This window comes from Rhinolophus hipposideros (genome assembly GCF_964194185.1).
Source record: "Rhinolophus hipposideros genome assembly, chromosome: 13".
NCBI lineage: Eukaryota > Metazoa > Chordata > Mammalia > Chiroptera > Rhinolophidae > Rhinolophus > Rhinolophus hipposideros.
The window spans coordinates 506,802-522,016 of NC_138059.1; the positions used below are offsets into that span (position 1 = coordinate 506,802).

The window sequence follows — 15,215 nt, forward strand, 5'->3', positions numbered from 1 at the left end:
GCTGTGCTGGCCATAACCACCTCGGGGACCATGCCCAGTCACCCAGCCCCACAACCTGGCATAGGCAGGTGGGCACAGGCAGATGGGCAGGTGGGGATGCCTGAATCTCACTCCCCTCCCTCCAACACACCCATACTGGGCAGAGATGAAGGAGTTTCTGTCTTCCAGGAGGGGTCTTCCTAGAGGCCAGGTGCCCGTCTGGGCTGTGCTAGTCATTTGGCTCTGGGGGAGGCTAGATGTCAGCGGTCTGTATGCCCTGCTACCAGTGGTCAGAGCCACTGGGCCGTGGCTCTGAAGCCCCGGAATGTGACCGAGGTGCGGGGGCAGGGGTGGCACTGACCTCACAATGCTAAGGTCCGCTGTCCCTGGCCAGCCCGCTGCTACTGGCCGCTGCTACCCCCACGGCCAGGCATGTCCCTCCTCAGCAGCTACGAGGGCCTGCGGCAGGAGATCCAGCGGCTGGCGCAGGAGAACGAGGAGCTGCGCCAGCTCGTGCAGCTGCTCCAGGAGAACCAGGAGCTGAAGCAGGTGCTCAGGAACCGCAGTGGCAGCCTGGGCTTCTGCGGCTCTGGGCTCCTGGCTGAGGTGGCCTCCAGCCCACGGCTGCCCCGGCGCAGAACCATCAAGTTCAAGGATGCTGAAAGATGTGAGCTGCGAGGGGGTCACGGGGGCTCTTCCCGGGGACCCAGGAGGCTTCCCTCATTCAGCTTGTGCCCAGAGAGTGAAAAGGGGCTACGACGTGCTACAGAGGGACATGGAGCAAAGCAAGGGACAAAGGGTAGAGGTGGGGCTCTTTTAATAGGGTGCAGCAGACGGTGACAGACAATGACATCACTGAGAAAGTGACATTGGAGCAGAGCTGGACCAGAGTGAGGGAGACATGAGGCTGGGGTGGAACTGTCCAGATGAACAGTCTGTGCAAAGGCCCTGAGGTGGCAGTGAGCTGGGTGTGCTGAGGCCATGCTGAGGCCAGTGCTGGTGGCGTGGAGGGCAGACAGGGACCAGGAGGGTTTCACAGGTCAGAGGGAGCCTGAGAGCAGGCTGTGTCCCCCTGGGGCCAGTACCCTCCAGGCTCCCTGACCCATGGAGGCTGGGGTGGGGTAGACAGACCCTCTCCTGGTGAGGAGTGACAGCGCTTTGGCTAGGGCGGGGGAGTGAAGAGTGGTGAGGCCTGGATATATATTTCGAAGGTTGAAATAAGAACAGGACTTTTAGCAGGTTGGGCTGGGGTGTGAGAAGGAGGGGCTGGACAGTAGTTCCTAGGGTTTGTCCAGACACTGCAAGTGGGGAGCTGCCCCGGGAAAGGGCGGGTGGGAGGTGACCCCAAACCTCCCGGAAACAGCACTATGCTTGGGGCAGCCTCTGGCTGTGCAGGGTCAAGGGGAGACATGAATGGGCAGGTGGGCTCGCTGAGCAGAGCAGGAGCCAAGACAATTGGAGCTGTGCCAAGGGCTGGGCAGGGACGCGCCGGCCCAGCGCCATCCTGCCCTGGATCCCGCTGGAAAGCCCGCTTGGCCTTCCTCGGGTTGCTCCAGGCAGAGGGCGGAGGCAGCCCGGGCAGGCCAAGCCTGACGCAACCGGGAGGGCCGGGCGCGCCGGGACTGGTCGTGCAGGGGGCGGGCCCGCTTCCGGGCCGGGGCGGGCACAGGCAGGGTCTCGTGGTAGTGCAGCCGGAACAGACCGGGAGCGACTCGGAGCTACTGGCCAGGTGGGCCCTGCACGGGGACCCTCCCGCCACTCTCTCCGCAGCCCCCGCCCCACTTCCCCCACCGCCCCGCTCCTCCCCTCCCCGTCATCTGCGCAGGCTCCGCCCCATCCCGTCCCCGACGGCCTTGGCCCAAAGGTCGGGCCATTGGGAAGTGGAGCTCCCCAGACCTGCCCCCAACCCCGTGCTTCCTCCTGCTAAGAGACCCAGACACCCTGCTCGAGGGCTCAGGCGACTTTTCCCCGTCCGAAAGGTCTGCTCCAGGCCCTGGGTTTCCATCCCAACCCAGGGCACTGAGAACAGGGTAATGGGGGTGGGGGGAGGGGGGAGGCCTGGGGCACAACCTGCCAGCTCTGGCCTTGCCTCAGGCTGCCCTCTGAGCTGGGTCTTGCAGCTCTGGCTCCTCCCAGAGCCCGTCCTGGACCTGGAATCCCCCACCCCAAATATGCCCTGGGCTCCCACCTGTGGATGACCCCCACCCTCCCTGCTGACCCAAGCTCTTCTGGCCAGTTCTCCCAGCCGAAGAGTCACTGCTGGACTCCAGCCCCGTCATCATGGGCAGCCCTGAGGGCCGCTTCCATTTTGCCATCGACCGTGGAGGCACCTTCACAGATGTCTTTGCCCAGTGCCCAGGGGGGCATGTGAGGGTCTTGAAGCTGCTCTCAGAGGATCCTGCCAACTATGTGGACGCACCCACCGAGGGCATCCGGCGCATCCTGGAGCAGGTGGCCAGGGCAGAGTGGTGGGGTGAGGAAGTACCCTGGAGCAGGGGCCTGACACTGACCATGTGGTTCCCAGGAGGGGGGCACGTTGTTGCCACGGGACCGGCCGCTGGACACCAGTCGCATTGCCAGTATCCGAATGGGCACCACAGTGGCCACCAACGCGCTGCTGGAGCGGCGGGGGGAGCCGGTGGCGCTGTTGGTGACACGTGGCTTCCGAGACCTGCTGCATGTAGGCACCCAGGCCCGAGAGGACCTCTTTGACCTGGTGAGCTCACCATGCCAGTGGGCGGCTGGGTCATGCAGCTTGTTTACTCAGGGGTGCCATGGCCCCTCAGGGAGGGCAGTCCTTGGAAGGGTCAGGCCACCAGCTGATAGGCAGAGAGGAGGTTCCAGGCACTTGTAGCAGGATACTGCGTTTCCCCAGCCTTTAGAGTGATCACACATTGTGCTGTTCCTGTCTGCCACTGTGCCCTGTCCCGGACCCCAGGTGTGGGGCAGCCAAGCCAGCCTGTTCAGGGCGAGGGGTGGGAGTCCTCCCCACCCCCACTGCTGAATTCTGGGAAGGAGCTATGCTTATGGGTGCCCGGCTGTTGGCCACACTCAGATGTCTTGGGCAGAAAGCCACTCGCTGGGTGGGCCTTGCCCACCCCTCTGTCTTCTGGGCCTGTGGACTGGCCTGTTGGGACACCTCCCCTCCCCCAGCAAGGACGCTCAGGCCAGGGCGTCCCTGAGTCTCTGCCTGCCCCCAGGCCGTGCCCATGCCCGAGGTGCTGTACAAAGAGGTGCTGGAGGTGGACGAGCGTGTGGTGCTGTATCGTGGGGAGCCAGGAGCCGGGACGCCCGTCAAAGGTGCATGTGCCTCCAGTGTTGGGGTTTGAGGGCAGCAGGCCCTGACAGGCCTTTAACCGGGTGGCAATGGCTTCCTGGCAGGCTGCACAGGGGACCTGCTGGAGGTGCAGCAGCCCGTGGACCTGGGGGGCCTGCGTGGGAAGCTGGAGGGGCTCCTGTCCCGGGGCATCTGCAGCCTGGCAGTGGTGCTCATGCACTCGTACACGTGAGTGTGGGGGTGGGGGCTGCTTGGGGTCGGGGTGGGGGGTGGCCGGGAGCCAGCCGGGTGGGACGTGCACTGCCCTGGCTTGTCTTCGCAGGTGGGCCCAGCATGAGCAGCAGGTAGGCGCGCTGGCCCGGGAGCTGGGCTTCACACACGTGTCACTGTCCTCGGAGGTCATGCCCATGGTGCGCATTGTGCCACGGGGACACACGGCCTGCGCTGACGCCTACCTCACGCCTGCCATCCGGCGCTATGTGCAGGGTTTCTGCCGGGGCTTCCAGGGCCAGCTCAAGGTGAGGCCCGCCCCCCTCCCTCCCTCCCTCCCCCGCCCCCTCCCCACGTGTGCCCAGCCGCTCACCGCCCCCCTGCCTGCCCACAGGGTGTACAGGTGCTGTTCATGCGATCTGATGGTGGCCTGGCGCCCATGGACTCCTTCAACGGTTCTCGTGCTGTGCTCTCTGGCCCCGCCGGGGGTGTGGTTGGCTACTCGGCCACCACCTACAGGGCGGAGGGTGGCCAGCCTGTCATCGGCTTTGACATGGGCGGTATGCAGGTTGAAAAGTGGGGTCGGGGGAGGCTCAACAGCCAGGCTGGACGCTGCCAGGCATCCAGGTCTGTGGGGTGACTCCTCATCCTCCCACCCCAACACCAGGCACGTCCACTGACGTGAGCCGCTATGCTGGGGAGTTTGAGCACGTGTTCGAGGCCAGCACTGCCGGTGTCACCCTCCAGGCCCCCCAGCTGGACATCAACACAGTGGCAGCTGGTGGGGGCTCCCGACTCTTCTTCAGGTCAGCCCCTGCATCTGGGTCGGGACCCTCAGCCCTGCGTCCCAACCCGCCTCCAATTTCAGTCCTCCCTCCCTCCCCCAAGGTCCGGCCTCTTCGTGGTCGGGCCGGAGTCTGCAGGGGCCCACCCTGGCCCTGCCTGCTACCGCAAAGGTAAGGCGTTGTGCACCCTGCATGCCCCTTGCTGTGCTGCCCAGGCCCACTCATCCCTTCAGCCCATCCCCACCCCCACAGCCCACTCCTGGTCCCAACTCCAGGCCCCAAACCCCATACCTTGCATACCTCCCAGGGGGCCCTGTGACAGTGACAGATGCTAACCTGGTCCTGGGTCGGCTGCTGCCTGCCTCCTTCCCCTGCATTTTTGGGCCGGGAGAGGACCAGCCACTGTCTGCCGAGGCCTCTCGAAAGGCCCTGGAGGCTGTGGCTACTGAGGTCAACAGCTTCCTGACCAACGGGCCTTGCGTGGCCTCCCCGCTAAGCCTGGAGGAGGTAGCCATGGGGTTCGTGCGTGTGGCCAACGAGGCCATGTGCCGGCCCATCCGTGCCCTCACACAGGTATACTTGCCTCCCAGCCCTGCCCCGCTCAGGCACAGGGTGAGGGATGGGGAGCCCGACAAGGGAGGGTGAGCCCCTGACCCTTTCTGGCTCCCCAGGCACGAGGCCATGACCCCTCGGCCCATGTGCTGGCTTGCTTCGGGGGAGCTGGCGGTCAGCACGCGTGCGCCATCGCCCGGGCCCTGGGCATGGACACAGTGCACATTCACAGGTGTGTCTGGGCAGGGAACACGTGTTCTAGGGCGGGGGGCCGGCTTCGGGAGGCCCCCACCCTCATCACCGAGTGGCCTGTGTCTATAGACACAGCGGGCTGCTGTCGGCACTGGGGCTGGCTCTGGCAGACGTGGTGCATGAGGCACAGGAGCCCTGCTCGCTACCCTACACACCCGAGACCTTTGTGCAGCTGGACCAGAGGCTGAGTAGCCTGGAGGAGCAGTGTGTGGAGGCTCTGCGGACCCAGGGCTTCCCCAGGTGGGGCTCTGCGGGCGGCGGGCTGGGCACAGGGCTGGCAACATCCCAGCTGCCCTCTAGGCAGCTGTACCGCCTGGCTTCCCAGCTGGTGTTGGGGTCCCTCTGCTGGGTGGTCAGGGAGGGCTGGACTCCGAGTACTGGGGGCGGAGGCAGGTCAGGCATTCTCCAGGAGCGCCCTGTGTGAGCGCCCCGCCTGCCTCCTGCACAGGTCCCAGGTCAGCACTGAGAGCTTCCTGCACCTGCGTTACCAGGGCACGGACTGCGCCCTGATGGTGTCCGCACACCAGCACCCGGCCACAGCCTGCTCGCCCCGTGCTGGCGACTTTGGGGCAGCCTTCGTAGAGAGGTATGTGAGTTCGTGTCCTGGGAGCCCTGGCAGGTGGCCTGCCGGCCTGGCCACTTTGCCCTGACGGCTCCCTTGGGCCTGTGGTGTAGGTACATGAGGGAGTTTGGCTTCATCATCCCTGAGCGGCCAGTGGTGGTGGACAATGTGCGGGTGAGGGGCACCGGCCGCAGCGGCCTTCACCTAGAGGATACTCCCAAAACTCAGACTGGTCCTCCTCGGGTAGACAAGGTAGGTGGCCCTGCCTGTGCCCGCCCACCCACGCCCACCCCCAGAGACACGGGAAGCAATGAGGGGGCTGGACCTAGGAACCTCACTCAACCCACACCTCCTCAGGTGACCCAGTGCTACTTTGAGGGGGGCTACCAGGAGACCCCTGTGTACCTGCTGGGAGAGCTGGGCTATGGGCACAAGTTTCAGGGGCCGTGCCTCATCATCGACAGCAACAGGTGGGCTGAGGCCTGGCCAGGGTGGGGCCGCGGGGGTGCAGCTTGGGGTCACAGCTGCCAGGGCCTGGGTGGGGCTGTGGGGCTTTGGAATGGGGTTCTCGGGCCCCACGCTGCAGGAATCTGAAGGACTCTGGGCTCTGGGGTCCCTGCATGGCTGGAGTGTCCTCTGGCTTGGGGATTTGGGGTCCCTGGCTGGAAAGGGGATGTGGCCTGGCCCCTCCAGCCCCTGTGCTCCCCTGCCCTCAGCACCATCCTGGTGGAGCCAGGCTGCCAGGCAGAGGTAACTGAGGCCGGAGACATCCGCATCTCGGTGGGGGCTGAGACCCCCAGCACAGTGGGCGCCCAGCTGGACCCCATCCACCTGTCCATCTTCTCACACCGCTTCATGAGCATTGCTGGTGAGTGGTGACACCACACGCCTGGGCCCTGCCTTCTCCCTATAGTGTCAGGTGGGGGTCTATCTACTGGGCAGAAGTGGGCGCTGGCAGCATGGCTGGCAGGGGTGTGTAGGGAGAAAGCGTCACCCAGGGGAGGGGCAGAAGCAGAATCTTGGCTGGTGACAGGCGGGCAGTGTGGCCCTGACTCTAGCAGGCCTTGGGCAGGGTGAGTGCCTTCCTCCTGCCCGCAGCCATGTGACCTGGCATTGCCTTGTGCCTGTGCCAGGAGATGGGCTCAGCACAGTGAACCTGTCTGTGCAGTCAGGCCAGGGGCACCAGGCCCGTACTGTTCTCAGCAGGGCGGAGGACTGATATGGGGCCCTCGGTCCTTGCTGGGCTCCAGGCAGCAGTGGGGGGAGGGGGTGCTCCCCCCACAGGCAAGACACGGCCTGGCTGCGGCCTCACTGTGTCCAGGTGGGCCACCGCCATCTCCAGGTCCTGGCTCTGGGCCTTGGAGGCCTTAGAGGCCAAGGGTCCTGCCTCTCCATACCTGGGGCCGTGCTCTGGGTGGGGTGAGGCCAGCGGGCACCTGGTCACCCTGTGCCCCCAGAGCAGATGGGCCGCATCCTGCAGCGCACGGCCATCTCCACCAACATCAAGGAGCGGCTGGACTTCTCCTGCGCCCTCTTCGGGCCCGACGGGGGGCTGGTCTCCAATGCCCCCCACATTCCTGTGCACCTGGGCGCCATGCAGGAGACGGTGCAGTTCCAGGTTCGGAGGGTCCCTCTCTCACTCCCTTCTCCAGCCCTGTCCCTGCACCCTCCCCACTCGACACCTGTCTCCTGGCTTCAGATCCAGCATCTGGGGGCTGACCTCCACCCTGGCGATGTGCTGCTGAGCAACCACCCCAGCGCAGGCGGCAGCCACCTACCAGACCTGACCGTCATCACTCCGGTGAGGGCTGACGCCCGGGGCCTTGGGGGCAAAGGCGGCCACACAGCTCACTGTTGCTGTCCACCCCTAGGTGTTTTGGCCGGGCCAGATGCGGCCTGTGTTCTACGTGGCCAGCCGCGGGCACCACGCAGACATCGGGGGCATCACACCAGGCTCCATGCCCCCCCACTCCACCACGCTGCAGCAGGAGGGCGCTGTCTTCCTGTCCTTCAAACTTGTCCAGGGGGGCGTTTTCCAGGAGGAGGGTGAGCCGCAACGGGTCTGGGGCCGGGAGATGGGTTCAGTGGACTGGCACATGTGGCTGCTGCCTATAAGCCAGGTTGGATACTGGGACGCAGCCCACCGGCCCAGGCCTGCCTCAAGGCTGGGGGTGCCAGGGGGTGACATCTCTCAGAGATGACCAAAGGAGCTGAGTTCTGCCTGGGCCCAGGAAGGCCTCGGTGGTTTGGGGTGGGGAGTCCACCAGGATACCCAAGGGGCCGGGTGCAGGCAGGGGAGGAGCCTGTGTTGTGGTGTTCATAACCATCACTGGGTTTGCGCTGGGCCTGGGGGCTGCAGAGCAACTGTGGGGCCAGGGGCTGCAGTCTTGTGGAGAGCTTGTGGAGACTTGGGTCCTGAGCCTGGACCCAAGTCGCTGGATAGTGGGGCAGCAGGGAGGCTGTGAAGGGCTGCAGCTGGGCCCGCGCTGGCCTGCCTGTGCGCCATGACAGTCCCTGCTTACGAGCAGAGTGTATGGGGACCCGAAGGTGGCCCAGGGGAGTGGGATGGGGACAACTCTTTTGGAAGTCAGAGTTGGTATTTGATTGGATTTGCGGGTGGGGCGAGGAATGGGCACAGAGCAGCTGCAGTGAGACCTGGGGGCAAGGGCAATGGAAAATGCAGAGCTGGTCTGAAGCCTTAGGGGTGCGGGAGCCCAAGGGACATCCCGGAGTGAGAGGAGGTGACGTGCACAGCATGGAGGGTGGCATAACAGAGCCACAGACTGCTGTGGGTGCCAAGGACACAATTCAAATCACAATTCAAATGATGTGGGTCTGGCTGCTCCCTTCGTCCATGTGGGGTGAGGGCAGGGGCAGGGACCATGGGACGGACATATACAGGCACGTGACAGAGGACGTGCCAGGGAGCCTCAGAGAGGACCTCAACCTAGGCTCGAGAGCAGGGCTTTCCTGAAGTGGGGCCTGGTCCCTGGAGGATTCGTGCAGATCTGTTGGGGTGCTGCAGACAGCCACCTTGGTGGTTAGCTGTGGGGGGCAGTGGGGGCCACACGGCTGAGGGGAGTGTGAGTGGAAAGGGTGAAGGAAAGTGGGGGGTTTTTCTCTTGCTAAAGAAGAGAGAGGCCCAGAAAAGGCTGGAGGGAGTGGTGTCCAGGTGGTGGGGAGAGAAGCCAGGAAGAGTCCAAGGAGGAAGGAGTGTTTGTCCAAGAACAACTACCTCCCACCCCTCCCGCCCCTCCTGCTGTCTGCCCCAGCCTGGAGTATCTGTGTGGGGGTGGGCCTGAGGTGGAAGAAGAAATTTTAGCAGATGAGAGGAGGCTGGGGGTTTTGGGGGCACTGAAGGGGTCAGCAGGGTGTGGGGAGCCAGTGAAGGGCCAATATGGGGGCCCACAGTGTCCTGCGGAGGTGCAGCAGGTGTGGAGCAGGGCAAGGCAGCCTCGGGGCTGGGAGAGTAACTCATCGGTGACTCCACCCATCCAGCGGTCACCGAGGCCCTGCGGGCCCCAGGCAAGATTACTGGCTGCAGTGGGACCCGGAATCTGCATGACAACCTGTCAGACCTCCGTGCCCAGGTGGCAGCCAACCAAAAGGGCATCCAGCTGGTGGGGGAGCTCATTGGGCAGTACGGCCTGGACGTGGTGCAGGCCTACATGGGCCATATTCAGGTGGGCCTGGGGGCTGGAGTATAGGGGCAGCTCTGTGCCAGCCCCCAGGCAGCTGGGCAGGTATGGAAGCGGGGCACCTGGTCCGCCTGGAAGGTGGCATGGCTGCCTCTAAACATACTTCCTACCAGGCAAACGCTGAGCTGGCTGTACGGGACATGCTTCGGGCCTTTGGGACCTCCCGGCAAGCCAAGGGCCTGCCGCTGGAGGTGTCTGCAGAGGACCACATGGACGACGGTTCCCCTGTCCGACTCCGCGTGCAGATCAACCTAAGTCAGGTCCGGAGGCCGGGGGCGGGTCCTCCTCTGGTTTCTGGGGCGTGGCGGCCTAGCTGCTGACGACCTCTCCCCTCCCCTCCCCTTCGGATGGGCAGGGCAGCGCGGTGTTTGACTTTAGTGGCACAGGGCCGGAGGTGTTTGGCAACCTGAACGCACCGCGGGCCATCACGCTGTCTGCCCTCATCTACTGCCTGCGCTGTCTGGTGGGCCGGGACATCCCGCTGAACCAGGTACGCAGGCGCTTCCTGTGCGCCAGGTCAGCAGGTCGACCTGGGGCGAAGCTAGCAGGTGGGAGGAAGCTGAGGGTTCTCGGAGCGCTGTAGGAGTCGGCAAGGTGTGGGGAGCCAGTGAAAGGCCAAGATGGGGGCCAAAGTCACCCAACAGCCCAACGACCGACTGATCCTAGAGGCGCTAGTGGTGGGGGAGATGGATATCTATCTCCCTGTTGCCCCTAAGAGCTGGCCTCACCCACAGGGCTGCTTGACGCCAGTGCGCGTTGTGATTCCTAAAGGCTCCATCCTGGACCCGTCCCCTGAGGCAGCCGTGGTGGGCGGCAACGTGCTCACGTCGCAGCGAGTGGTGGATGTCATCCTGGGGGCCTTCGGGGCTTGTGCGGCCTCCCAGGTGCAGCAGGCGGACGGGCGCTCACCGCTAGGGCTTGCTGGGGGGTTGGGCCACGGGCTAGGGCGCACAGGGAGCTGCCGCCCCAGCCCAGCAGCAACCGCTTGACCCGCCAGGGCTGCATGAACAATGTGACCCTGGGTAACGCCCACATGGGATACTACGAGACGGTGGCGGGCGGCGCGGGTGCGGGCCCTGGGTGGCACGGGCGCAGCGGCGTGCACAGCCACATGACCAACACGCGCATCACTGACCCGGAAATCCTGGAGAGCAGGTGAGCCGTGCGGGCTGGGCAGCTGGCGGGGCGGGGGTGGAGCCAGAGCGGCTGCACTGAGCCCCTGGCCCGCGCAGGTACCCGGTAATCCTGCGCCGCTTCGAGCTGAGGCTGGGGTCCGGGGGCCGCGGCCGCTTTCGGGGCGGCGATGGTGTTGTCCGGGAGCTGCAGTTCCGTGAGGAGGCGCTGCTGTCGGTCCTGACCGAGCGCCGTGCCTTCCAGCCTTACGGCCTCCACGGTGAGCGCCTCCCGTCCCTCAGGTCTCCCCTTCCCAGCCCAGCGTGTTCCTCACCCCCACCCCCACGCCAGCCCTATCTCCCCTCTCTCGCTAGGTCTCTCCCGGTCTCCCCACCAAGCCCCCCACCTCCCTTCCTTCCCTGCCCCTGGGCCACCCCACCGCTCCTCTTCCTGCAGGGGGAGAGCCTGGTGCCCGTGGCCTAAACTTGCTGATCCGGAAGGGTGGCCGCACGGTGAATCTGGGTGGGAAGACATCCGTGCCCGTGTATCCTGGGGTAAGGACGGTGTCCGTCGCGTCCCATCTCCATCCTCCCTGCGGCCCCCATCCCACAGAACGTGGACGGAATTGCAAAACTAACCAGTTTAATGTAGCTCCTGAAGGAAGGGGGGCTGCGCTCCCGGCCCTTGTGGCCCAGGCCGGTGCTGTGGACGCAGCTGTGGGGATGGGACTGCAGCGGGAGGCAGGCGGTGACCATGCCCTCGCTGAACCCGCCCCTCTGCTCCACAGGACGTGTTCTGCCTCCACACACCAGGTGGCGGGGGCTACGGGGACCCGCAGGACCCTGCCCCACCTCCGGGGTCGCCCCAGCAGCCCTCGGCCTTTCCAGAGCGGGGCAGCGTCTACGAGTACCGCAGGGCCCAGGAGGCTGTGTGAGAGAGGGCCCACACAATAAACGAGTCATTAAGTCGCCCTGTTCCCGAAGCAACCAGCCAGGCTCACGCTCTGTCCTTGTTGTGTCTTTCCACCCGGCGGCGAATCTCGCCGGTGTCGGCCTTAGGAGGGCATTGAAACTCGGAGCCGAAGTCCCACGGCCAGGTGGTCTGTGAGCCCCGCCAAGGCGGTGCTGAATGTCACCTGTTCCACCTCCTGGGGGCGGGAGTCAGGTTGAGGGGTTGCCCCAGCGCCAGAGGGCCCAGCGCCCTGAACTCGGGCACTTACTGGGCTCAGCGGACCTGTGGGCGCTCCCCGGTAGGTGATGTAGTCCAGGCGCCGGCCCCGCCAGGGCTTAGCCCGGCGGCCTCCGTGGGGAGGGCCCGCCAGGTAGCGGTGACGCCCTTCTTCCCGCTCCAGGGCGCTGAGGAGGGGCGGTGTCGTCAAGGCCGGGGCACCTCTCCGTTCTGGGCGTTGCCTAGCCTTCCCCCTCCCCACCTCCTCCCTCCCGCCCCCGTTGCTGTCACCTCCGCAGCATCTCTGGGGAGCAGGCCACAGAATGGCGGAGCATGGAAGTGCTCAGTATCGTTCCTGGGGGAGAGAGGTACCGGCGAGAACGCGGGCATGAGCCGGAGTGCTGGCCATCGAGCCTTCCCTCGGTCCGCCCCCGCCCAGACGCCGTACCCAGAGCCCAGGGCTGCTCCCGGCGTGTGCCCAGGCGGCAGGGGTCCCGGAAACGGCTGAAGAGCTGGTGCTCCTGCTCCTGCGCGTGATCTGCAGAGAAAGGTCCGCGCTCGGTGGGCGGGGCCAGGGCGTCAGGCCCCGCCCCGCTGAATCCTGCACTAACCTAGCGAGCAATTGTCGAAGTTCAGGTCACCCAAGAGCACGCTGAAGGCCACGGCGTCGTCACTCTGGCGGCTTTCGGCCTCAAACTGCTCAGCCCAGTCCAGCAGCAGCGTCAGCTGTTTACAGCGCAAGGGCCCGTCCTCTACGGGGGGAGGGAGGAGAGAGGAAGGCTCAGCCCAGGGTGCCCTACCGTATCCCGGAGACACAACCGAAACCTCCACCCCCCTCCCTGCCGGGTCCTTATCTGTGAGCCCACTCAGGCACTCCACGGGACTCGGGGTGCCTGGGGCAGTGAACAAACGGTGTGTGTGTGGCTTGGGGGGACGGAGGTACAGGCTAGGGTTGGGACCCGCCGCCGCCACGCAGAGGCGGATCGGCCTGCACACGTGCAGACGATGCAGCCCGACCAGCTCACCACTCGGCGCATGCAAATGCGTGCAATGCAGGAAGCACACGATACGGCGCCCGTCCAGGATTCCCAGCTGGGCCTGCAACACCACGGACAGCCCCAGCAACCCTCGCCTGTTCGACCCCACGCCCCGCCCCCTCCCTTGCTGGGGAGTGCCGCTGCCAGTGGGCGGGTACCTGTGCAGAAAGCAGTCCTTTGGAGGCCAGCGCGTCCTCGCGCCTAGCGTTGGGGAAGGACCGGAAGACAGCGCGCAACAGCGGGTAGCGCGAGGCCAGCAGCAGCCCGCTGCCCAGCAGCTTGAGGTGCGGCCCACGCTGCAGGCCGAACGTGCCCACGTCGTACAGCACTGGGCCCAGATTCGGCGCCAGGCAGCTCACGAGACGGCGCGCCGCGCGCAGGTCAAACACCTCCTGCAGGCACACGAAGTCCAGACCCGCAGGCACTGCGGCTATCAGCACCCCGCAAGGCGCCCCGGACGGTGGCGGGCTACAGCCTGTAGCCCCATAGCGCGAGGGCCGCAGGCCGGTGAGCAGCACGGAGCCCACGGCATCGGCCCGCCGCTGGCTGTGCTGTAAGTTGCTGAAGCGTGCTAGCCCGTCGGGGAGCAGACACAGGTTGGCGCTCAGGAAGCTGAAGCAGCGAGTGGCCTCGGCTGGGGGGCGCCAGGGCGCTGGCGGCTCCCAGCACTGCGGAGGGGGCTGGTAGCAGAAGGGGCGGCGCCAGGCTTGCAGCAGCAGCCACAGCAGCAGGCCCGGCAGGGCCGGCGGCAGGCCGACGAGCAGCAGCAACAGCAGCGCCGCTCCCGCTCGCGCGGCTGCGCTCAGCCATCTCAGGCCGCTGGGGTGCGCCACTGGCGCCCAGCAGCCCAGCAGCTGGTCCAGGGTCCAGTAGGCCGGGAAGAGCAGCATGCGGGCCAAGCTGTGGAGGGCATGCAACACAGGGTGCGGGAAGGGGGAGGGTCGGAGGGCGCCAGGCTCCGGGGGCCAGTCCGGCGGGGATTGCATGGCGTGCGAGGCTCCTTCGCTGCGGGGCGCCCCCGCGACTCATTTGCTTCCAGAGTTGCTTGTCGATCTGTCGGTGCGTCAGCGGGAGCCGCAGGGGTGGCGAACCTGTGTACGAACCCGGGAAGGCACTGGGCCGCGCTAGAGGCTGGGGGCGCGCGCGGGCGCAGGCAGAGATGTGCGTCGGGGAAGGCGCCCTCTCCTCACCGGTGCCAAATCTCAGCGCGGTTGGAAAAATGTAAAGGGAAAGCGAAAGGGACCGTGGCCTCGCAGTCCCGCCCCAGGTCCTCTTCGCCCCGCCCCGCCCTCCTCTGAAGGCCTCACAGAGAACCCCCAGACCAGCCTGACGCGAGCAGGATCTGGGGTGCAGCCGGCATCAAGCGGAGGACGACCCTTTTTAGTGCGGGAGGGCGCAGCGCTAGCGAGTTAGGTGTGCGCGGCGTCTCGCTCCCTCCCCCTCTGCGAGTCCGAGTGGACTCGTCCGGGCGCTCCGGCTGCCCGACCGCGGGATGTACCCCACCCCCACCGTCTCCCCAGGGAGGCAATGCTCCGCACCTGAGTCAAAAGACAGACGAGGGACGAGCTCGGAGCCGCCCAAGCAGCCACCCCGCTCAGCGCCCCGCAGATTCCCCACAAGGCGGGCGCACAGCGGCCCTACCCCAAGTTGCTTCTAATGTGGGCGGCAGGGTCGGACCGTTGGCTCTGCCCTGCACAGCCGCTCCGTCCGGGCTCGCGAGCCAGCTGCAAGCCGGTTCCGCAGCTGCCGAGCTCTCGCACCCGCTGCGCTCGTTTCTGAGACGCGCTGCCGCCCCCACCCCCATCTTTCTAACTCGAGTTGTGAGCCAGTCCCTACAGCTCCCCGGGTGGATTCTTAAAGAGCCCTGCACTCCTGCTGACGGGAGATGGAGGTCTCCTCTCCCCATCTCCCAGTTCTCTAGGAATCCCGATCCCCTTTAGGAGTTCAGGTCCGGGACTGCGGTCCCATGGCTACTCTGCGAGATCTATACCCGGGTAGATTTGCACCGTCTACGGAGCCCTTCCCTGCCCGGCCAGGGGTCTGGCTGGGCCCCCTGAAGTAGCAGGCCAGGGAGTGGGGAGGGCAGAGCTGTAGGGCGCTCTGGGGCAGCACAGCCCCAGCACCCCCCCTCCGCCCGCCCCTCCACACACACATCTCCTTCCCTGCACCCCTCCTAGTTGCTGACATGATTCCTCTGTTTGAACCCGTCCTGGGGCTTCCTCACACCCATCCCCTCCCATCACAGCTCCAGCCTCCTGCCCTTTCCTCTCGCAGGCTGGAGGCCACTCCGTGCGCTTCCCCACACTGCCCTTCTGTTCTTGTGCGTGCCCTCGCGCCCTCGCAGAGACAACCATCCTGTCTACACTCCTTAGCTTTGTGCACTCGCCACAGCCCTCCCCGTCAGAGGACAGGTTACCTCCCGGTGTCCCCTCCTACCCCCATTCCATCTCTCTCCTGCTTTGTTCTGCTTTCCCGTCTGGCCTGTGCTCCTCGGCTCTGCCCTGCAGAGAGTCTGCCCTCGCCAGCTCCCAGTCTCCCACCCTAGGTCCCAGCACCCAATGGAGCCGCCTCCTCTTCCTGGGC

At 65.9% G+C, this 15,215-nt stretch overlaps 2 protein-coding genes across 7 annotated transcripts; one reads left to right on the forward strand and one right to left on the reverse strand.

Annotated features, from left to right (window-relative positions):
- Window positions 1–1,625: 1,625 nt before the first annotated feature.
- On the forward strand, window positions 1,626–11,416 carry OPLAH (5-oxoprolinase, ATP-hydrolysing). 3 transcript variants are annotated; one of them, XR_013994718.1, is made up of 27 exons: window positions 1,626–1,708; window positions 2,216–2,430; window positions 2,504–2,695; window positions 3,180–3,279; window positions 3,361–3,484; window positions 3,579–3,774; window positions 3,861–4,026; window positions 4,134–4,272; window positions 4,355–4,422; window positions 4,559–4,824; window positions 4,923–5,035; window positions 5,125–5,295; window positions 5,504–5,641; window positions 5,731–5,869; window positions 5,975–6,087; window positions 6,334–6,485; window positions 7,075–7,235; window positions 7,317–7,418; window positions 7,489–7,663; window positions 9,116–9,300; window positions 9,429–9,575; window positions 9,694–9,805; window positions 10,050–10,199; window positions 10,313–10,470; window positions 10,548–10,708; window positions 10,885–10,982; window positions 11,216–11,347. XR_013994718.1 is itself a non-coding variant. In XM_081070048.1 (27 exons), exons 2-27 carry the CDS (start codon window positions 2,260–2,262, stop codon window positions 11,360–11,362), a joined length of 3,867 nt encoding a protein of 1,288 aa, XP_080926174.1. In that variant the 5' UTR covers window positions 1,626–1,708; window positions 2,216–2,259; the 3' UTR covers window positions 11,363–11,416. The 3 variants fall into 3 exon arrangements, 2 of the variants coding, with proteins under 2 accessions (XP_080926174.1, XP_080926175.1); XM_081070048.1 differs by having other exon boundaries at window positions 9,671–9,805; window positions 11,216–11,416; XM_081070049.1 differs by lacking the exon at window positions 1,626–1,708 and adding an exon at window positions 1,820–1,958 and having other exon boundaries at window positions 9,671–9,805; window positions 11,216–11,416.
- LOC308506469 (sphingomyelin phosphodiesterase 5-like) lies at window positions 11,054–14,447 on the reverse strand (the record flags this gene model as incomplete). 4 transcript variants are annotated; one of them, XM_081070052.1, is made up of 8 exons in its annotated part: window positions 14,171–14,447; window positions 12,791–13,723; window positions 12,621–12,693; window positions 12,207–12,347; window positions 12,044–12,133; window positions 11,887–11,950; window positions 11,648–11,783; window positions 11,054–11,575 (listed from the first exon to the last, which is right to left on the reverse strand). In XM_081070052.1, the coding sequence occupies exons 2-8, from the start codon at window positions 13,616–13,618 to the stop codon at window positions 11,483–11,485; spliced, it is 1,425 nt and encodes a 474-aa protein (XP_080926178.1). In that variant the 5' UTR covers window positions 13,619–13,723; window positions 14,171–14,447. The 4 variants fall into 4 exon arrangements, with proteins under 4 accessions (XP_080926178.1, XP_080926179.1, XP_080926177.1 ...); XM_081070053.1 differs by having other exon boundaries at window positions 14,274–14,427; XM_081070051.1 differs by lacking the exon at window positions 14,171–14,447 and having other exon boundaries at window positions 12,791–14,078.
- Between the last annotated feature and the right edge of the window lie 768 nt (window positions 14,448–15,215).